Source organism: Phoenix dactylifera, chromosome 16 (assembly GCF_051530095.1).
Source record: "Phoenix dactylifera cultivar Ajwa chromosome 16, Ajwa_hap1_PhDact_Kaust_v1.1, whole genome shotgun sequence".
Classification (NCBI taxonomy): Eukaryota; Viridiplantae; Streptophyta; class Magnoliopsida; order Arecales; family Arecaceae; genus Phoenix; species Phoenix dactylifera.
In genome coordinates, this window is record NC_143205.1 from 13,964,685 (window position 1) to 13,986,746 (window position 22,062).

At 42.6% G+C, this 22,062-nt stretch overlaps 2 protein-coding genes across 3 annotated transcripts; both read right to left on the reverse strand.

The window, feature by feature from the left end:
* Positions 1 to 10,069: 10,069 nt before the first annotated feature.
* Positions 10,070 to 16,075, reverse strand: LOC148699755 (uncharacterized). 2 transcript variants are annotated; one of them, XM_089927905.1, is made up of 2 exons: positions 13,161 to 16,075; positions 10,070 to 11,040 (listed from the first exon to the last, which is right to left on the reverse strand). In XM_089927905.1, the coding sequence occupies exons 1-2, from the start codon at positions 15,985 to 15,987 to the stop codon at positions 11,018 to 11,020; spliced, it is 2,850 nt and encodes a 949-aa protein (XP_089784031.1). In that variant the 5' UTR covers positions 15,988 to 16,075; the 3' UTR covers positions 10,070 to 11,017. The 2 variants fall into 2 exon arrangements, with proteins under 2 accessions (XP_089784031.1, XP_089784030.1); XM_089927904.1 differs by lacking the exon at positions 10,070 to 11,040 and adding an exon at positions 11,634 to 12,886.
* A 1,975-nt stretch (positions 16,076 to 18,050) lies between these two features.
* LOC148699758 (actin-7-like) lies at positions 18,051 to 20,253 on the reverse strand. Its single transcript, XM_089927859.1, has 5 exons — positions 20,245 to 20,253; positions 20,046 to 20,131; positions 19,597 to 19,907; positions 18,496 to 19,109; positions 18,051 to 18,385 (listed from the first exon to the last, which is right to left on the reverse strand). The coding sequence occupies exons 1-5, from the start codon at positions 20,251 to 20,253 to the stop codon at positions 18,320 to 18,322; spliced, it is 1,086 nt and encodes a 361-aa protein (XP_089783985.1). The 3' UTR covers positions 18,051 to 18,319.
* Between the last annotated feature and the right edge of the window lie 1,809 nt (positions 20,254 to 22,062).

Below are 22,062 nucleotides of genomic sequence, written 5' to 3' on the forward strand. Positions count from 1 at the left end.
GGGCAAACCAATAGTGTCACACTTACAGCCTGTGACGGGCAAACCAACATTGTCACACTTAGAGCCTGTGACGGGCAAACCAACATTGTCACACTTAGAGCCTGTGACGGGCAACCAATAGTGTCACACTTAGAGCCTGTGACGGGCAAACCAACATTGTCACACTTAGAGCCTGTGACGGGCAAACCAATAGTGTCACACTTAGAGCCTGTGACGGGCAAACCCATAATAACGAGACGGCCCAAAGTCAATGTTCATTTAATCAATTTCACATCCACACATCAATCCCTTTTATTTACTTTATTTCCGGCCTAGACTAACCATGATCACGTTTTCGGCCCGTGACAGGGCAATCACTATAACATGGTTAGTCCATACCACCACATCCATAAATTCAATTATGCAGGTATAAGTTATACACATACAAGCATCCATCACACTACCAACCACAAGCCAACACGATCAAAATATAATTAAATATAAAACTATTTTGCTTTGTCTGGATCATAGCATATCAAACATATATAGTGCAAAAATATGTATATCATGTAGGATTGGCGTACAAGGATTCTTACTCTTATTGAAAACTCCGACAAGTAATCACCCGCCCTCACGGTGATCTATGAACCGGAATGCTCAGGACTCTGCTCAGCGTCCTCTCGTCCAATAGATTGTTCCCCTACAGAACCAAGTCATTATTAAAATTTGTCAAAGATATAAGATGATCTAGGACCCCTGTTTAATCCTCTAAAGGGTCCTCTAAAATCTAGCATCCCAAGACTATCTAGAGTCCTCAAGGCCATGATCTTCCCGATCCAATAGTAAAAAGGAAACCAAACAACAAATAGACAAATAATATAATAAAAGGGTTATTTAATAAGAGAAAGAGAGGGGAAAGACCCTCTCTCTTCCTCTCTTCTTCCTTCTTCCCGTCGGAAAGGGGAGGAGAGGGTTCGGCTGCAGGTGGCCCACGGCCGGCGACGCTCCATGGTCGTCGGTCTGTGGCATGCCGGTGGTGCCACGCCCGGCGACGGCTGGCCGTGCCACGCCCTACGACTGCCGGCCGGCCGGAACGGAAGAGGAGAAGGCCGAACCGGCTCGGCTTCTCCATCATTCCGGAGGCTTCCCGGCCTCATTCCCAAAGAAGCAAGGGCCAAAAACGAAGAAGGAGGAGAAGAAGAAGATGCTCACCTTGCCTCCGGCGAGGTCCTCCCGACCGGATCGACAGCGATGGGCCGATCCCTTCCGCGGCAAGGTAAAACCCAATCCCTTTCTTCTTCTTTTTTTTTTTTTTTGTGGAAGGACCCTCGGTTGATGCCCTAGAAGGAGGGGGGAGGCGTTCCTCGCCCGATATGGGAGGATTAAATCACCCTCTAACTTCCCCTCCGATGGATTCGGGAGGGGGAGAAATTTGAAACAGGGGAGGGAGGCTATTCCGATCGGGATACTCCCTCCCCCCTTTCTTTCTTTGTATTGGGCCGCCTTATTCAGAGGCCGGCCCAATCCTAGGCGGATCTTTACATTCTCCCCCCCTAAAAAAAAATTTCGTCCTCGAAATTGACATACCTGAGGTTTCAAAAAGCTGCGGATACTTGACTATCATCTCTTCTTCGAGCTCCCAAGTAGCCTCTCTTTCTGTATGATTATTCCATTGTACCTTCACAAAAGGAATGGTTCGATGTCGTAGTACCTGATCTTTTCTGTCCACAATTCGTACCGGAAACTCCTCATAGGTCAAATCCTCCTGAAGATGTAATGGCTCATATGCTACCACATGACTCGGATCTGGGACATATTTCTTCAACATTGACACATGAAAAATATTGTGCACACTGGATAAAGCCGGTGGTAAAGCCAGTCGATACGCCACCTCCCCAACCTTGTCCAAAATCTCAAACGGACCAACAAACCTAGGGCTCAATTTGCCACGAACCCCAAATCTCATCACACCTTTTGTAGGTGACACTCTCAAGAAAACATGATCTCCAATTTGAAATTCCAGTTCCCTCCTTCTATTATCAGCATAACTCTTTTGGCGACTCTGAGCTGTACGGAGTCGTTCTCTGATCACTTGCACCTTATCAACAGTCTGTTGTACTATTTCTGGGCCCAACAATTTTCTCTCGCCCACGTCATCCCAACAAATAGGAGATCGACATTTCCGGCCATACAATGCCTCAAAAGGGGCCATTTGAATACTTGCTTGAAAGCTATTATTGTAAGCAAACTCTATTAGTGATAAGTGGCCATCCCACGCTCCTCCTAGATCCATGACACAGGCTCTCAACATATCTTTCAGAATCTGGATAGTTCTCTCTGACTGTCCATCAGTTTGGGGGTGGAAAGCTGTGCTAAAACTCAATTTGGTTCCAAGAGCCTTATGAAGACTCTTCCAAAACTGTGATACAAATCTACTGTCTCTGTCTGACACAATGGTAACTGGGACCCCATGCAACTTCACAATATGCTCTATATATAAGCCTGCCAATCTCTCTAAGGAGAAACCAACTCTGAAAGGCAAAAAGTGTGCTGATTTGGTTAGCCGGTCAACAATTACCCACACGGCATCATTACCTCGTAGGGTTTTTGGCAAGCTAGTCACAAAGTCCATGGTGATATGCTCCCACTTCCATTGAGGAATAAGTAGAGACTGTAATGGTCCCGCAGGTCTTTGATGTTCTGCTTTTACCTGCTGACATACTAGACACTGAGCTACAAATTGAGCAATATCCTTTTTCATACCACTCCACCAAAAATGTTTCTTTAAATTCTGATACATCTTTGTGCCTCCTGGATGCATTGTATAAGCCGAGCTATGAGCCTCCTCTAAAATTTCATTTCTTAATTCTGGAACTTTAGGGACGCACAATCTGCTACCGAATCTTAAGGAACCATCCTCATGCATATGGAACTCGCTTTGAACACCAGACTCAACTGTTCCCCTCACCCTCTGTAATTCTGGATCCTCTTTTTGAGATGACTTAATCCTCTCAATCAAGGTAGGCTGCACCATAAGATTAGCAAGTCGTACTTGAGGATCATGCAGTCGTACTTCAATTTCATATCTCTCCAAGTCCAACAAAATGTTTCTTTGTGTAGTGATCAGAGCCGCTAATTTACTTGAAGATTTCCTGCTTAGAGCATCGGCCACAACATTTGCCTTTCCTGGATGGTAATTGATAGTTAGATCATAATCTTTTAATAGCTCTAACCATCTCCTTTGCCTTAAATTCAGCTTCTTTTGAGTATAGATATACTTCAAACTTTTGTGGTCCGTAAAAATTTCACAATGTTCACCATATAAGTAATGCCTCCATATTTTTAAAGCAAAGATCACAGCTGCTAACTCCAAATCATGAGTAGGATAATTCAGCTCATATGGTTTCAACTGTCTAGAAGCATAGGCTATCACCTTCTCATTCTGCATAAGAACACAGCCGAGGCCCTTGCGTGATGCATCACTATAGATGCTGAAGCCTCCGGATCCAGATGGAAGGGCCAATATCGGAGCTGTCACCAATCGTCTTTTCAACTCCTGAAAACTCTGCTCACAATCCTCCTTCCATTCAAATTTTACTTGCTTTTGGGTTAGACGAGATAGAGGCATGGCAATACGAGAGAATCCCTCAACGAATCTCCGATAGTATCCCGCCATTCCCAAAAAGCTGCGCACCTCGGACACATTAGTAGGTCTACTCCAATCAACTACTGCCTCTACTTTCCTTGGGTCGACAGAGATGCCATCCTTAGAGATCACGTGCCTGAGAAAGGTGATACTGTTTAACCAGAATTCACATTTCTGCAACTTGCCATAAAGCTTGTTTTCTCTAAGAGTTTGTAACACTATCCTCAAATGCTCCTCATGCTCTTGTGGACTTTTTGAATAGACTAGAATGTCATCAATAAATACTACCACAAATTGATCCAGGTAGGGTTTGAACACCCGATTCATAAGATCCATAAAGGCCGCTGGTGCATTTGTTAACCCGAAAGGCATAACCAAAAACTCATAGTGTCCATATCTAGTTCTGAATGCTGTCTTCGGTATGTCTTCAGCCCTTATTCTCAACTGGTGATATCCGGAGCGTAGATCAAGTTTTGAGAAGATTTGTGCCCCTTGTAGCTGATCGAACAAATCATCAATTCTCGGTAAAGGGTATTTGTTCCGCACTGTTACTCCATTTATTTCTCGATAATCAATGCAAAGCCGGAAACTGCCATCTTTCTTCTTCACAAATAGTACAGGAGCACCCCAAGGAGAAACACTAGGCCTGACGAAACCTTTGTCCAACAGCTCCTGTAGTTGTTCCTTTAGCACTTTTAATTCAGCTGGAGCCATTCGGTATGGGGCCTTAGAAATTGGTCCAGTGCCAGGAATCAAATCAATGGAGAATTCAACCTCTCTATCAGGAGGTAATCCTGGCAAATCCTCTGGAAAGACATCAGGGAATTCCCTCACAATAGGAATGTCTTCTAGTTTGAGTTCTTCCAGTTGAGTGCCCATTACCATAGCTAAGAACCCTTCATCACCTTTCCGAAGGAGTCGCTTGGCTTGTATGGCTGAGATTATTTTTGGCGGAGGTAACATTCTGTTGCCACTAAAAGTAAACTCTGGATGACCAGGGATTTGAAATTTTACTGTTTTCTTGAAGCAGTCAACAGTGGCATGGTATGCCGCCAGCCAGTCCATCCCAAGGATCAAGTCAAAATCCTTCATCTCTAGGACCAGTAAATCTGCTTTCATCTCCCTGCCTCTCATATTCAAGATACAATCTTTGCAGATAGAGTTAACTAGAATTACATCTCCACTAGGGATGGAAACACAAAATTCTGTCTCTAATGGCATGCAAATCATTGTATTATTTCTTCTAACGAAATCGACAGATACGAAAGAATGAGTAGCTCCAGGATCAATCAAAACATAAGCATTGGTGGATGAGACTTTAATCATACCTGTCACCACAGTGTTAGAGGCGTTGGCATCCTGTTGTGTAAGAGCATAGACTTGCCCTTGAGTTCTAGGCCTCTGCTGCCCTCCTTGTGGTTGTCCATCTTGAGATACTCGATTTTCTGGTGCTCCCGAAATAGGCTGAGGTGTCCGTTGAGTCTGTTGCCCACTATTATTAGGGCAGATGTCCGCCTTGTGGCCCTGTTGGCCACACGAAAAGCAATTCCCTTCGAACCAGCTGCAATCCTTTCGATAATGGGGGCCGCCACATCTATAGCATCTTATAGTACCTTTTTGTTGAGTTTTATCACTCGCAGTAGTTTGTTTCTTGAGCCTTGATTCAGTATTTCTATCCTGCTCATTTTGAAAACCAACCTGTCTGTTCCTCTTTTTCATAATCTTTTCCCTCTCTTCTTGAGTGTCATTTAAGCCCCTTTCAACTACCAAAGCTTTGTTAACCACATCCTTGTAGGAAGAAAGCTCGAAGGTAGACACCTGTTGTCTGATTCGGGCTCTAAGTCTACTTTCAAACTTCTCTGCTCGTTCTCTTTCATTCTCCACCTGTCCTGGGGCATACCTGGCCAGTTCCTCAAACTTTGCAGCATACTCTGCGACCGTCATATTCCCTTGCTCTAACCGGGTAAACTCTCGAAATTTCTGCCGTCTCACGCTTTGGGGAATATACTTGTCACGGAAAAGCTCCTTAAATCCTTCCCAAGTCAAAGATGTAGCATTCTGTCCCATCTTTCCTCTTTCCACATTCCACCAAATATCCGCTTCTCCCAGCAGCATAAATGTAGCAAAAGTAACCCTATCCTCATCAGGGCATCTCAGAGCATTGAAAACCTTTTCCATTTCATTCAGCCAAGTCTCAGCCTCTAAAGGGTCAGAAGTGCCTTTAAAAGCTGAAGGTGCAAACTTTCTGAATTCTGCCAAACTAACATGATGCTCCTGCCGACTCGTAGCCCCCTGTTGGTTCTGAGGAGTCACCTGTTGCTGCTGATGTTGTAACTGTTGCTGCATAAATTGTTGCTGCTGTTCCATGAAGCGTAGTTGCATCTCCATCATTCTCATCATGTCTGATCGGAAAGCAGCTTGTTGTTGCATCATTGCTTGCATCATCTGAGAAGCACTCAGTGGTTCATTAGGCTGAATTCCAGGCTCACCCGAGGTTCCTGTCCTCGGAGTTTCTGGGGTTTCCATCTCCCGAGCACTACCAACAGGGTTGACGTGATGTTCATGCTGGTGCACACTCCTGGTCGGCGAGGGTGGAGCACCTTCTTGTTGTTCGGAGGGCGTCCAAGCAGCGGTGCCATCGGCAAAGTGAGTCGGCCTCCTATTACGCCCACGTCCACTCCCTCGTGCCATATCAACCTACACAAGTTACTTTTAACGTTTAAAGATTGCAAAGAAAATGTATCTATGGGGTACTTTAGTAAGTCATTTAATATTCTTCCCCCACTCACTCTCACCTGAACCTAAACCCTAGGATACCTTAACCTTAAGCTCTGATACCACTCTGTCACGCCCCGAACCCAGCACCCGGGTCCGGTACGCGACCGGCCGCATGAGCCCTAGAGCAGTGCCCTAAAGATCATGCAAGGCCTATGATTAACAAAAATTCCAATAAATCCACAACTAATTTAATAATTCAAATAGACAAATCCAACATGTCCAAATAAACAAATTGGTTCAATTACAAAGTCTTCAAATGTTCATCGACATCAAAGAAGGATAAACAAACTAACTAACTAATAACTCTGGTACTCGCACTCTGCGCCCATCCCATCCAAATCTATGCATCCTGCAACTCTGGTAAAGAAAAAGAAGAAGAGGGGGGTGAGCTTTACAGCCCAGTAAAAATCCCTACACATCCATACCAACACAATAATAATATGAATTTGAAAGCCACGATAAATCGATGCACATTTCATGAAATCATAAACCGACTATCAAAAGGCTCAAATAATCAATATAAGTATGCACGTCAAATATCAATGAAAGTCCAACCACGCAAGAATGATATAGCATACGACAGCTCATTAATCTTCATTAATATTTTCAAAGCTTTTTCTTTCCATTCTATATTAACTTGATCCGGATCAATTATCTTTCCGACTTTGGGCCAAATCCCGGTCACGTTTCCAGCCCGTGACAGGGCAAACCAATAGTGTCACACTTAGAGCCTGTGACGGGCAAACCAACATTGTCACACTTAGAGCCTGTGACGGGCAAACCAACATTGTCACACTTAGAGCCTGTGACAGGCAACCAATAGTGTCACACTTAGAGCCTGTGACGGGCAAACCAACATTGTCACACTTAGAGCCTGTGACGGGCAAACCAATAGTGTCACACTTAGAGCCTGTGACGGGCAAACCCATAATAACGAGACGGCCCAAAGTCAATGTTCATTTAATCAATTTCACATCCACACATCAATCCCTTTTATTTACTTTATTTCCGGCCTAGACTAACCATGATCACGTTTCCGGCCCGTGACAGGGCAATCACTATAACATGGTTAGTCCATACCACCACATCCATAAATTCAATTATGCAGGTATAAGTTATACACATACAAGCATCCATCACACTACCAACCACAAGCCAACACGATCAAAATATAATTAAATATAAAACTATTTTGCTTTGTCTGGATCATAGCATATCAAACATATATAGTGCAAAAATATGTATATCATGTAGGATTGGCGTACAAGGATTCTTACTCTTATTGAAAACTCCGACAAGTAATCACCCGCCCTCACGGTGATCTATGAACCGGAATGCTCAGGACTCTGCTCAGCGTCCTCTCGTCCAATAGATTGTTCCCCTACAGAACCAAGTCATTATTAAAATTTGTCAAAGATATAAGATGATCTAGGACCCCTGTTTAATCCTCTAAAGGGTCCTCTAAAATCTAGCATCCCAAGACTATCTAGAGTCCTCAAGGCCATGATCTTCCCGGATCCAATAGTAAAAAGGAAACCAAACAACAAATAGACAAATAATATAATAAAAGGGTTATTTAATAAGAGAAAGAGAGGGGAAAGACCCTCTCTCTTCCTCTCTTCTTCCTTCTTCCCGTCGGAAAGGGGAGGAGAGGGTTCGGCTGCAGGTGGCCCACGGCCGGCGACGCTCCATGGTCGTCGGTCTGTGGCATGCCGGTGGTGCCACGCCCGGCGACGGCTGGCCGTGCCACGCCCTACGACTGCCGGCCGGCCGGAACGGAAGAGGAGAAGGCCGAACCGGCTCGGCTTCTCCATCATTTCGGAGGCTTCCCGGCCTCATTCCCAAAGAAGCAAGGGCCAAAAACGAAGAAGGAGGAGAAGAAGAAGATGCTCACCTTGCCTCCGGCGAGGTCCTCCCGACCGGATCGACAGCGATGGGCCGATCCCTTCCGCGGCAAGGTAAAACCCAATCCCTTTCTTCTTTTTTTTTTTTTTTTTTTTTTGTGGAAGGACCCTCGGTTGATGCCCTAGAAGGAGGGGGGAGGCGTTCCTCGCCCGATATGGGAGGATTAAATCACCCTCTAACTTCCCCTCCGATGGATTCGGGAGGGGGAGAAATTTGAAACAGGGGAGGGAGGCTATTCCGATCGGGATACTCCCTCCCCCCTTTCTTTCTTTGTATTGGGCCGCCTTATTCAGAGGCCGGCCCAATCCTAGGCGGATCTTTACAAAAATACCTCGGGCGGAGGAGGTTGGGATCGGTCGGTCGGCGCCGGAGAGGAGGAAGGAGGAGAGGAGGTTGGAGTCGGACAGCCGGCACTGGAGAGGAGGAAGACGGAAGGATAGGGCAGCGCCGGAGACGAGCAAGATGGAATCTAGGGCAGCAGGTCGGTTGGCGCTGGAGAGGAGAAATAAGGGCTCGATCGGGGTTGGGCGCTGGGTTAAGAGGTATCCTCGCCTTCGACGATGCTTATACGCGTCGTCTAAGATCGACGCTTACGTTTGCTAGACCGACGCTTATAACTGTCGTTGTATCTTGGGAAAAACAATGACGCGTAACAGCGTCGTCCTAGGTCCATTCGCATGCTTCTTGGCGTCGTTTTCTCTTGAGGACTATGACGACGCTTTTAAGCATCGTTGATTAAAAGCGTCGAAAAAATTTGGTGCGGAAGACAAATTTGCCGACGCTTTTCCCTAGCATCGGCATTCAAGAGTCGGCTTTGCTGCTTTTTTTTATAGTGTAATGATCCTCCTTATGTCCTCCAGCATAGGATGGAAATCCTCAATATAAATTTGCTGATCAACTAACCAGCTGATAACCATCCAAGAGTCCCTACCAAGAATTACATTGGAGGCAATGACTGCATAAACCAAATCCTCCCAAGCTCCCCTCATCTCCGCAAAAGGGACTATGACATCATATAGATTGCATCAAGGTCGTTAGTATTGTCCCGAATAGTCCAATTTGAGGTGTATTGAACCGTATCAAAAGCCATCCGAAATGATTCCGGCCTTTGGATCGAGAAACCAGGGAGGGAGAGGGAGAGGAAGAAAGAAATAGAGAAAAATAGAGAGAGAGAGAGAGAGAGAGAGAAAGGAGGAGGAAACGAGAGAGGGAGGAAGGGAGGGAGTGAGAAGGAGATGGCGGCGGAGACCGAAAGAGACAGAGAGAGGGGGAGAGAGTGCTTTCAAAGCCCTCTCTTCTCCACAATGCTCGAACATGGCTCTTATTGTGAAACGAAATAGATGCTTCGGCCCATATAGAGATTACCAACTTTTCTTATTATTTTTTTTTAAAAATAAATATTTTTGAAGAGAAGGGTTAATTGTCCTTAAAGAGAGAATTTTGCTTCAAAATTAAGTTGCAATATTTTTATTATTTAATAAAGTTTTTGTACTCTCAATAGTATAATTTTCCTGCAAGTATTCTGTTGATATTTGTTCTGAAGTCATGGGCATTGGAAAGTCCTTCTGCATAAGATCATCCGGTTTTACAACCATGGCAAGCATAATTGCGTCACAGTCCAATAGGGATATGCCCACGCCAGTACCACATGCCATTCAGAACACATCACAGAGGTAACTACAAGTCTCCTTTCTTTCTTTCTTCTGTCTTTCTATTTTTTTATTTTATTATGAGTTGGACTCCCACTTAATGACGTAGTCATACTTAATTTCATCTTTCAGTCTCTCATATTTAATAATACGTATGCCTTACTTTATGTAAGGAAATCACCATGATCCGAGCTCTCTTGCGGGTCTTTCTTCTTTGATTTGTCGCTGGGAACGCCGCCGGAAGCTTCGCCGGAATCACAGATATGAGCCTTGATCATCTTCTCCTCTGTTTCTTTGTTCGCCGAAAAAAACTCGACAATAAAAAGGCTCTGATTAATCCTCTATTTTTACATTTGAAAATCCCTATTGATTCTTCCTTTGCCGGCCTCCTTCGCTGCCGGCCCTTGTCGCTGGAGAAGAGGGCTTGTCCCCTTTGATGCTGTCGGCTGTCACTGGAGTCCCACCGTTGGAGAACTCGAAGGAAGGAAGAGAGGGGCCGAAACCCCTGTTTTCGGCCCTTTCTTCCTTTTCTTTTTCGTCGCTGGCCCTTGCTTGCCGCCGTCGGCCACCGAGGTTGGCGGAGCCGCCTCCTGTTGCCGTCGGAGCTGGCCACTATGGCCGCCTCTAGAACCGATCGTGAAGGAAGGGGGAGAAAGATCCCCTGTTTTGAGTAGGAAGAGGAGAGTTTTCTCTCTCCTCTCTCCTTCCTCCTCTCTCTTCTTCTCTCTCTCCTGCCTCCTCTCTCTCTTCCTTTTGGTCATCTAGCCATCGCTTTTCTTTGAATTAACCGGCAAATCACCGGGCCTTCATCCAAAAACAGTGTACTCTACCCGGGCCCTTTTCTTCCTTATTCCGCCAGCCGCCAGCCGCCAAGTTTGGCCGAGCTTCACCGCCTTCCGAGATGTCGTTCGAGTGGCCGTCAGTCAAGGAGATCGGCAATGATCAAGCCAAGTTTGATTGGTGCTTTGATAGTCCTTTTCCTCTTTTCTTTCGTTCTTCTTCGTGCTGGTTGACTACCATTGATCTGATTTGGGGGCACGAGGTCGTGCTCTAATAGTATTTAATTTGCATTCCGCTTGACTTCTGAAATGATAATTAAATGTACAATATTTTAATTATATTAAAATAGGTACATTTGACCCATTTAATTGAAGTGGAATTATTGAAGCGAAAAAAGATAACTAACCTAATACTTCAAAGTATGTTTTCCAAATTATTTTATAAAATAATTATTAATTGATTAAATTTTGATATATATATATATATATATATATATATATATATTGTACTTAGTTAAACAGATCAGGTATATTAATAATCATTTTAAAATTTTGTTATATGTTATGAAATCTGTAAAATATGACTGGGCGACTTATAAAATCTGCTTTATATGTATGTATTCTCAGTATGACTATGATCTGTTCTGTCCCCGCCATTGAAGATTATTCATTGAACCTGTCGACTTGTAATATGTAAGGAACTGGTTTTGACATTGCGCCATCAGTGACTAGAATAGTGGTTTCTGGACACCGTTACTACCTGTGGTTAACAATAGTGGTTTCTGGCACTTTGTGCAACCCATGCCACTGGGTTACATGGTCGCAGCCTATTTATGTTGGGATTATGATATCAGAGTTTTTATAAAAATGCTCAATAAATTTCAAAAGAAAAATATGTTATTTCGGATTTATTTTCCAGTCATTACTTTATATTTTGATTAAATATTTAGGATGCTTTGACCCCACTCTAGCTAGAGTATTATGTTGCTTACTGGGCTAATGTAGCTCATTATCATATTTTGTCTGTTTTGAAGATCTAGAGGCTTAATCGTACGAAATTGGGGAGTGCACTAGATTCCGATAATTCCTTCAGTTATTGGCATTTTAAATAGATTAGTTAGAGTATTTGATTTATGTTGACATATGGTATTTTGAAACTTTAGAAGTTTGCTTCGAATAAATTATTCATAAAAAATAAATAAATTTCAAGAATTTGTCATTGTTTCGATATGATTTGCAACCTTGCATGCCTATACGGTCCGCCGTGCAGGTGTGCAGCATCTGCCGCGCTCCGAGCTCGAGGCATGACACTTTATATATACTTATATTAATTTTGTACACAGTTAACACACTTTTTATTATTGAGAAAGATTAAACAAAAGTAATCACGTTAATTAACACTAAACATTTCCATTAATCACAACACATTTTATACTTGCTTGTTTCCTTTTCTCTACCAAGTGGAAGGATTAAAAGATAAAAAGCATCAAAATAAGAGGTAGAAATATACAAATCGCAAGCAAGATGGAGGCAGAAAGAGACCTCTCCCGTGTGTCAAGAAAAAAATGGCTCGCGCAACTATGACAAGACTCATTTCAAATCCAAAGAGAGCCCCCGCAAACAATAGCAGGCCCAAACAAAAGGGAAAAACTAAAAACTGAAAACAGGTCGAAGGGAATGAGCATAGGAAGCAACAGCAAAAACAAGCGGCATAGGGAAGTAACGGCGGCTACATATTAATGTAGTTTACGTAAGCCTTCATAATATCTTACTAATATTTGTGGACCATTCTCTATGACTTTAGACCCGGCCAAGTATCTGCCTCGCTGCGGTCATTTTTTTAACAATATCTCCCGTATGCATTCGTTCTTTGGGTAATTTGCTGGAACATTGTAGCCCAATGTTGATCACTGAAATTAAGCACTCTCGTATCCTGTCATTGATAATTTCATACTCTTCCTCTCGTATCAACTGCGGATCTACGATGTTCATAATTTGAGTAGGAAAAGCCATCTCAACAAATCGATGAAGATCTAGGCTCTCATTGAAGGCTTCATCAGTGGGTCTCCTTCCCGTAAACATCTCCAAAAGAAGTATTCCATAACTGTACACATCTCCTTGGGTCGATACTTGGCTTCCCAAACCGTACTCTGATATATGTTTGTACAAAGACAACGGCAAAAACATAATTAAACATTCAAGATAAATCGCTCCACAAACAAAACAAAGAAGTGGATCATTTCTCTATGCCACCGAGAGATTATATTAGAAGCATAAATTCAAATCAGAAGGCAGAAATATGTTGCACTATAATGAATGAACCAGATTAGCCTATCTGTCTTTAGCTGCTCATTAGTAGTCTATATTAGCCTACGTACGTAGGAAGAAACTGAGAAGTAGAAATATTTGTGCATGGATTCTCACCTGGAGCGATGTATCCAACCGATCCTTTTATCGCTGCCAAGCTAGCAGACATGGAGAATGAATTAGTAGATTCAGAGAGAAACTTCGCCAGCCCGAAGTCACTCACACGGGCAGTCATGTCGCCGTCCAGAAGAATGTTGCTCGGCTTGAGATCACAATGCACGATTGGCACCAGGCTGTGATGATGAAGGTAATCCAGTGCAGAAGCCACATCGATGGCTATCCTCACTCTCTGTTCTAAATTCAAATTCCTCATCGGGCATTGCTCATTCACTTCCGGATGCAGCCATCGTTCCAAGCTACCATTCTCCATAAATTCAAGAACCAATGCTTTGAAATCATTACCTCTAAAATCAACACTAGAGCATGCAGTTATGATTTTGACCAGGTTCCGGTGTCGGATGCTTCTCAAGGCCTCACATTCAGCTATGAAACTCCTTGAAGCCCCCTGCTGCTGAAGGTTCAGTATCTTTACAGCAACCATCTTTATATCATCCCAGTCCATGACCCCTTTATATACAGAACCGAAACTCCCAACACCAATCAGATTTGCTGAAGACAACCCATCAGTTGCTCTGACCAACTCGGCGTAAGAGACTCTAACATGTTCTGTTCTCATGGCAGCCATGGATGAACATCTCATTCTTGTCTTTCGAGTCCGGTAAAGTAACACGAAGAAGAGAATCAGAGTCACAACTAGAACTCCACTGGAAACTGCGATGATCACCACCAAGATAGCAGCTTTGTGTTTTTTCCCATGGGGTTGGGTAGAGGGGCAGGGTGGCAGGTGCAGTTCATGGATTCCACCACAGAGCTTTCGATTTCCAATAAGTGAAAATTTGCTCATATTTGTGAAGACACCACCTAGCGGAACCTCGCCCTCAAGGTTGTTGGAAGAGAGATTCAGAAACTGGAGCGAGTGAAACATTTGGAAATACTCTGGTACATGCCCCGACAGGTTGTTGCTCGAGAGGTCCAGAAATTGAAGGCCCTTTAGATTGGCCAATGATTTCGGGATGACCCCCTCAAAAAAATTACCGCCCAGACTAAGGTTTACAAGGACCACGCATTCGCCGATGCTATCAGGGATTTCGCCATACAGTCTGTTCTCGGAAAAATCGAGGTCATTGACATTTATCAGGTTGCCAATTTCTGAAGGTAAGAACCCATGTAATGCGTTGTGTGATATGTGTAGGGCTTCAGATAGGGAAGACAGGCTAAGAATCTCTATGGGTATAGGGCCTGTAAGATGATTGTAGGAGAGTTCTAGTGCCTGCAAGTTCTTGCAGTTTCCAAGGTGGGTTGGAATACTTCCGCTCAGTATGTTTACTCCCAAAGAGAGCCAATTCAATTGACTAATGTTTCCCATTGAAGGAGGAATTTGGCCGGAGAAATTGTTGTAAGACATATCCAGTACATTCAGGGCATTAAGATTTCCAAGAGAGGCAGGAATGTCCCCAGTAAGAAGGTTTGCATTCAAGTAAAGTATACCCAGGTTTTTAAGATTCCCTATACCTGAAGGCAGGCTTCCAGATATCTGGTTATTTGAAAGATCAAGGATCTGGATATCTGTGGAGAGGTTGGAAATGGAATTGGGTAAGACACCAGAGAGGCGGTTGTAGCCGATCACTAGTGCTCTCAATTTGCTGCAGTTGGTTAGAGCAGTAAGGAAGCTCCAATCGTCGGCCACATTGGCTGCTAGTTGGTTCCCAAAAAGTGCCAGGATCGACAGGTTCTGTAAGGTTCCAAGGTTACGAGGGATTTTTCCATGGAGATTGTTTGTTTGGAGCTGTATGCGAAACAGTCCAGAAGCATTGGATAATGAAGAAGGGATAAGTCCGGTGAAGTGATTGCCGGCCATCTCGAGATTTATGAGGTGGGGAAGAGTGCTACCTATGTCAGATGGGATGGTCCCTCCGAGACTGTTGAGCCCCACGCTCAATTGACGGATGCTTGAGAGATTGTAGAGACAGGGAGGAATCATGCCTGATAACTGGTTTTCTTGTACACCGAGGGCAGCAAGAGAGGGAAGACGACATAATGAAGATGGAATGCCCCCCGACAGAGCGTTGCTTTCAAGATTAAAAAAGGTGACGGAGGTCAGGTTCGCTACCCAAGGTGGGATGTCGCCCGTAATCATGTTGTGCGACAAGTCGAGGGAGTCCAAAGAGGAGAGGTTGGCCAAAGATATTGGCATGGCTCCCGTAAGATTATTCGTTTGGAGGACCAAGTCGATGAGCTGATGAAGTGATCCCAACTCATGGGGCACTTGTCCGTTGAGGAGGTTCTTACCTAGGTCAAGCGAAATCAGATGTCTGCAGTTGCCAAGACTGGATGGAATTTGTCCTTCCAGAGAATTCATGCTTAGGTTGAGAAGTTCCAGTTGATGCAAATGGCCGAGCTCTTGAGGAATGGATCCGTCGAGTTTGTTCTCTTGGAGACTCAGTCTTCTGAGGAAGGTGAGGTTGGCTACGGATGGTGATATGGTTCCGGCCAGGCCAAGGGAGGGTAAGTCCAGAGCAATGACCCTCTCAGGGTGCCGACTACCACATGTGATGCCTTGCCACTGGCAGAAATGAAGCGACTTGTTGTCCCAGGAGGACAGAGCCCCATATGGATCATCATATATATTGGACTTGAATGAAATGAGAGCCAAGTGGTCGCCTACGCTTTTGCTGTTGTTCCCCGCGAAGGAGGTTGCAGTTCTGGTGGGGATAGAAGGAGATTGGGGAGATGAGAGCACAAAAGGACACAAGAGTAGAAGAGTTGCACGCATAAGAGACGACCACCAAGAGCATGCCCTCTGTGAGTTGGAGAGATATCCCATGTGCGCTACTTGGAAGTCTGAGAGGAAAACAATGAACAATATAGCTTGGTGGAGGCTTTGGATGACCTTCCAAGAGCATGCATGCAGGCTTTATAGCTAGTGGGATTTCTTGGCCGGGTGATATCTGGAGGAGTCTCCATTTATAGCTACTTGGAAATAATCCTATATAAAAATATTGTTAAATTTCTAATAATACTTTTGAATAAACAATTCAAAATAATAATATATTTTTTAGTCTAGTGGGATTGGAAAGCCTTGTATTGATCGGAAAGGTGCAGCCCCCGAAACAAGCGCGCGGAAGGCGTTGCTTTTTTTATTGTTCCGGCGCTGAACAAGACAGGGTACTGGTCTTCCAGGGCACACCGCGCGCAACTCCTTGGACCACTTTTTATTTTTTTTATTTTTTTTGAGTGCAACTTGAGTGGAAATCTAGTCTCTTTGGGTAAGGTGTGCTTGTCTTCCCGGAAAGACTCCTAAGATGCTCTAGTATTATCAGTCTTCTTCTAATCTTTTCATGGCAGAACAGATGAGAACGTCTTTGACACGCGTCAAAGATTTTGTTATTTTAACATTATATACGTCAGAAGGACGCTCTATCCCCTTCCAAACATTTCATCAATTTGACCCTCTGATATCGTCCTCACCCAACTTTTACGACTGCCCCAACAGAATCTGGAACCCACTCGCAAACACCAAACATTAGCACCATCCAGGCACGCACATATGAGTTTCTATGCGAGACTAGCCGGCATAGGAGGTTAAAAGAAAAATGAGTAGAAACACTTAACTATTTCTATGAACATAATTTATCCGTAAAATGAGTAGAAACACTTAACTATCTCAATGATGGATAAATTAATTTTTCATCAGCTAGATAAAATGATCTTATCTCTTATTCCTAAAATATCTTTTCTTACTCTAATACACTAACAAACTCTAAAGTCTTACTTTCTTGGCAATTTTCTTGTGCGGAATCCAAAGAGTCTTTCATATTTCTTACTTAATATATCTAACTTTTTATTTTAATCAGTTAGTTTTACGTTTTTTCTTCCCAACGATTATGATTATATAATTCTTTTCTTGTTGTTTTTAGTAGAGATTGGATCCTTTCAGTCTTCAGTTTAACAAATTCCATTATTTTTTTTTGTCATGCCTATGAATCATCTAACTCTCTCAATTTTGCATGGGTCAAAAGTGTAAATTGGACTTCCATCGACAAAGAAGTAGAACCGAGAAGCATAAAAGATATTACACAAAAAAATGAATAAACCTTAGCAACTTAGAAGAATATTGGACATATTCCAAAGCCACTTTCGAATATATAAAAGAATATAGATAAATTATTTTTCTAAGTATGGCCTGGATGACAGTTCTCTAGAAAATTGTAAATTTCTGGATAGATTTCAAGCCCTCAAAGGACGTGCCTAAGTTGTTTCTTAAAAAAAAAAAAGAAAAAGAAAACTAAAGATAACCATAGCTACTCTTCATAAATTGTAAGGCATGATCAGCGAGGAGATCTTGCACTCCCCCGTAGGTCTCTTAGAGCTCCCATTAATCAAAGTTTACAATTGATCCTTTTCTTCGGAATAATAGTATTTTCATGGTCAAGTCTGCAGAAACCATGAATGGAAAGTCCAACAAAATGCCCCAGACTAGCATGCAACGTTAACCTTTGGATTCATTAACAAGTAAAACCATTTCACTGAAGGATAATACTGAGTCTTAATAGTAGAACACTTTTACTGGAGGATAATGCTAGAAATTTCTCAATTTGATGTTCCCGGATATTGATGTCCCTCAAAGATGCATCACGTGATCTACACATGATCTCTGTACGCGTACATAGGGACTCTTAAATTGCACACATTTTCCACATCCATGCACGAGTAAAGATATGAACCACAATCTCATCAACCACTACAGGAACATGTGTAAGTGCATACTGCTTTGATAGTCAGAATGCGGGTAAAAAAAAAACAATTCTTCTAGCAAGAAGACCGAAGAGATCAACAAACAAACCCAACAACAAATCTGAACATGATCAACGGAGGATGTAGTAGCGTTGTAGAAATTTCAGCAAAGCATTGACCTTCAGAGTAGCTCAATCCAAACTACTTGCACAGGTACATATCTACCATACTTAGATAACAATATGTCCGATATAACAAGGTGGAAAAAGAGTCCAACCAACAAAAAAAAAAAAATCAAAAAAAGGGCAAAAAAAGAAAAAAAAAATCAAACATAAAATTAACCAACCAACAAGACCATACCTCAGATGCATCTACTACCATCAGATACATAAAGATGCAGAACCAATATCCTGAAAGAACATCTAGAAGCACTTCCTGTGAACAATAGCTGGTCCAGATTCATCATATTCTGCCTTGGATATCCACATCTGCAATGCATTCAAAAAGGCCAAGCAAATAGAATCATCAGAGGAGAAAGAAAATAGGGCACCAAGGCAGATCCAAAATTGGGGGGAGAGGACAATTGATAATGGTTTACCTGCTGGAATGTGCTTAGAGAAGCCAAGATGGAACCTCCAATCCAGACACTATACTTCCTTTCAGGTGGTGCCACCACCTTGATCTTCATGCTGCTAGGAGCAAGTGCAGTGATCTCTTTGCTCATACGGTCGGCAATGCCCGGGAACATGGTGGACCCTCCGCTAAGCACAATGTTCCCATACAAGTCTTTCCTGATATCCACGTCGCACTTCATTATAGAATTGTAGGTAGTCTCGTGGATACCAGGGGTTTCCATACCAATGAGAGCAGGCTGGAAGAGCACCTCAGGGCACCTGAAGCGCTCGGCCCCAATGGTGATGACCTGGTCATCAGGTAGCTCATAGCTTTTCTCAACCGCCGAGCTGCTTTTGGCAGTCTCGAGCTCTTGCTCGTAATCAAGCGCTACATAAGCAAGCTTCTCTTTAATGTCACGAACAATTTCCCGCTCGGCTGTGGTAGTGAAGGAGTACCCCCTCTCAGTCAAAATCTTCATCAGAGCATCCGTCAGATCTCTACCAGCAAGATCAAGCCGTAAGATAGCATATGGAAGTGCATATCCCTCATAGATTGGGACTCTTTGGCTGACACCATCACCAGAGTCCAGCACAATACCTGGGCAGAGTGAACAGATTGAGCTGATATGGACAAGCATTTGGTAATTAATTTTTAACGTGAAAAAAATGAGCCTGAAAGCATTGTTGTAAAGTTTTCATGATGTGTTTCGTACGAGCACATGGTATGAATGGCATATCAGCACTCAATATGCAAAAAAAGTTTCGTACAATAATGCATCGATACTGTGCTAGTGTGACACCGGTATGGGATCTAGTACTAAAACAACAAATCTTGTCTCGGAGATTTTCTTGATGGCCAAGGGAGCAGCAGCAAAATAGAGGGAAAAATGTTGATTATCCTATCTTTACCAGTTCTTGGGTAAAAGCATGTACATATGCTCAAAAGACTTGGATTATCCACATAATCATATAGCACAACTAAACAGAATAAATTAAAATTGGCAGAAAAAGCTATGTCCAAGTGCCTTAACAGAAAAGATTCAATAACATAACATTCAAACATATTTGCATATAACTAAACATACCTGTGGTACGTCCACTGGCATAGAGGGAGAGGACAGCTTGAATGGCAACATACATGGCAGGAACATTAAACGTCTCAAACATTATTTGTGTCATCTTTTCCCTGTTGGCCTTCAGGTTCAGAGGGGCTTCTGTGAGAAGAACTGGATGTTCTTCGGGTGCTACATGGAGCTCATTGTAGAAGGTATGATGCCAGATCTTCTCCATATCATCCCAATTACTGACAATTCCACGCTCAATATGGTATTTCAAAGTCAGAATACCTGTCTTGGACTGGGCCTCATCACCAACATAAGCATCTTTTTGTCTCATCCTATAATAACCCAGGACATACCCAAAATGGTTAACCAGAAGGTATTATTTGGATTCTTTGATAATGTATAAGTACCTAAAATCTACTCAGTAAATAACCGTTGTGGAATTAAATACACATCCGCACGGGTCCTTACACATCCCAACCATGACACTAGTGTGGTAGGGCCGGCCAACAATACTTGGAAAAACAGCTTGAGGGGCATCATCTCCAGCAAATCCAGCCTATTGCAAAGAAGGATTCAAGGTATTTACACTACGTGAAAACATTAGATGCAACTTCCTCCATTCTTTCCTAAATGTCAGCCCTACAATATGATAGCAAACATATTTCTCACCTTCACCATCCCTGTACCATTGTCACAGACAAGGGGTTGAATGTCCTCGGCATCAGCCAAACTTTACGTTAAACCTGCACACGGCCTATTCATTAGAAGGTTAGAAGTTAAATAATGCTGGAACACTCAGAGCTGGTATAGTGGAAAGGTGGAAAGCTAGCGCCAAGAAAGTGGGATGCAAGGAAAGTTCTTGATACTGGACTACAGGAAATTATGAAGTAGAAGAACATCATAAATTCATATAAATAAAATAAATCTCTTGTCGGAATCATTTCCAGATGTTGTGCAATCATTATGATACTTATCTTTGAGCAGCAGTTATTTTATCTGAATCAAATGAATGAGAATGAACCTTCACCATTTTCTCAATGTTCCATCTTCGCAAGATAATAGGAATATGACAGAGAAATGCAAAGAACAACAAATGAACATTGCGAGTGACACAAGCTGGACAATATACATTACACAATTGTTATCAAGCTTTATATTAAGCTGAGAATTAAGTTTTTCATTTCTTTGATATTCAAATAATGTACCACCTCTTATCAAGCATAAAGGCATGCCACTTTGGAACCATGCATGAATAATGATGAATTGCATAAAGAAAACAGCTACTGAACTTTTCAAACACCACCCAGAAGCAGATCATGCTCATGCGAACCAAACGGAAGTTGACAAAACATTCAGAGCTATGTTATCTTATTTTATTTTTTAGATCAGAACACGCAAAGCTCGAATGACAACAAAAAAAATGGAAACAACAACTTAAAAAAAGTGCATCTTTGCACATCTAGATTAAAAATCCAGAAATACTAGGAATAGTGAGGTCATTGTGTTATTTTGGATTAAAAACATGCTCACTGGATGACTCTGCATTTTCCTTTTTGCAACATTTTGCTAATGAAGTGAGGAAATAGGTAGAGATACAAGTACCACAAGAATCCTAATTGATAGAACAAAATTGTAGCCTTAATATTGGCCGATGCACGATGCTACAATGCAGCACGCCTATATACACTCAATGAGCTCATCAATGACAGATCACTTGACGTAACACATCGATTAAATGTTTGGGTGAAAATTTTAAGCTACCGAGGTATTTTTGATTAAGATAACAGACAACAGAAGGCTAATAAACAGACAACATCCAGATATTATGTTCTCTCTCTATCTTACTCACTCTCTGTCACACACACGTGGGCACATATATACATATATGCATACTTTATCTCTCTCTCTCTCTCTCTCTCTCACTCTCTCTCTCTCTCTACACACACACACACACACACACACACACACATACTATATGCTGGCTTTTTATATACTTAAATGCACTTTCTCTTCTTTATTATTAAGAAAGATTAGACGAAGCCTGATTAGTTTTGTTAAGCCTAATAACATTTGCTGGTCATACTTTCTCATCTAATACATGCTCGTGTCACGTTCTCTGCATAGTTCAAGGATTAAAAAAATAAGGATCATCCCAACGAGAGATCTGAAAATAAGTTTCTATCCCAATCAATCTAGACAAAAGTAGAAAGAGATTTTTTCTAGGAAAATAAAGAGTTCAGTACGCTAGGACCCATTTCAAATATATGGCTGGTTTCTGCCTAGGGTACTGGTCACTTATTCCAACATGCAAACTTGATTTCTGACACAGCCTTGACCCAACCTTGATATGAACGCAACATCGACCACTCGTGAATGGGTTGGTATTAGGGGTGGCAAAATATGATCCGATCCGTATTCGACCCACCATAAACAGGTTTGGATTTGGCCTAAACAGGTTCGGATCGTAAACAGGTTGACCCGTTTAAT

Excerpts from the sequence above, each read along its gene's own strand:
- LOC148699755 (XM_089927904.1), bottom strand. The coding sequence starts at position 15,987 with ATGGGATATCTCTCCAACTCACAGAGGGCATGCTCTTGGTGGTCGTCT. Across the intron at positions 12,887-13,160 it reads GGTTGGATACATCGCTCCAG|AGTACGGTTTGGGAAGCCAA; the intron begins GTGAGAATCCAT and ends AACATATATCAG.
- LOC148699758 (XM_089927859.1), bottom strand. Across the intron at positions 19,908-20,045 it reads ACTAGTGTCATGGTTGGGAT|GATGAGACAAAAAGATGCTT; the intron begins GTGTAAGGACCC and ends GGGTTATTATAG. Across the intron at positions 19,110-19,596 it reads TGCCAGTGGACGTACCACAG|GTATTGTGCTGGACTCTGGT; the intron begins GTATGTTTAGTT and ends CACTCTGCCCAG.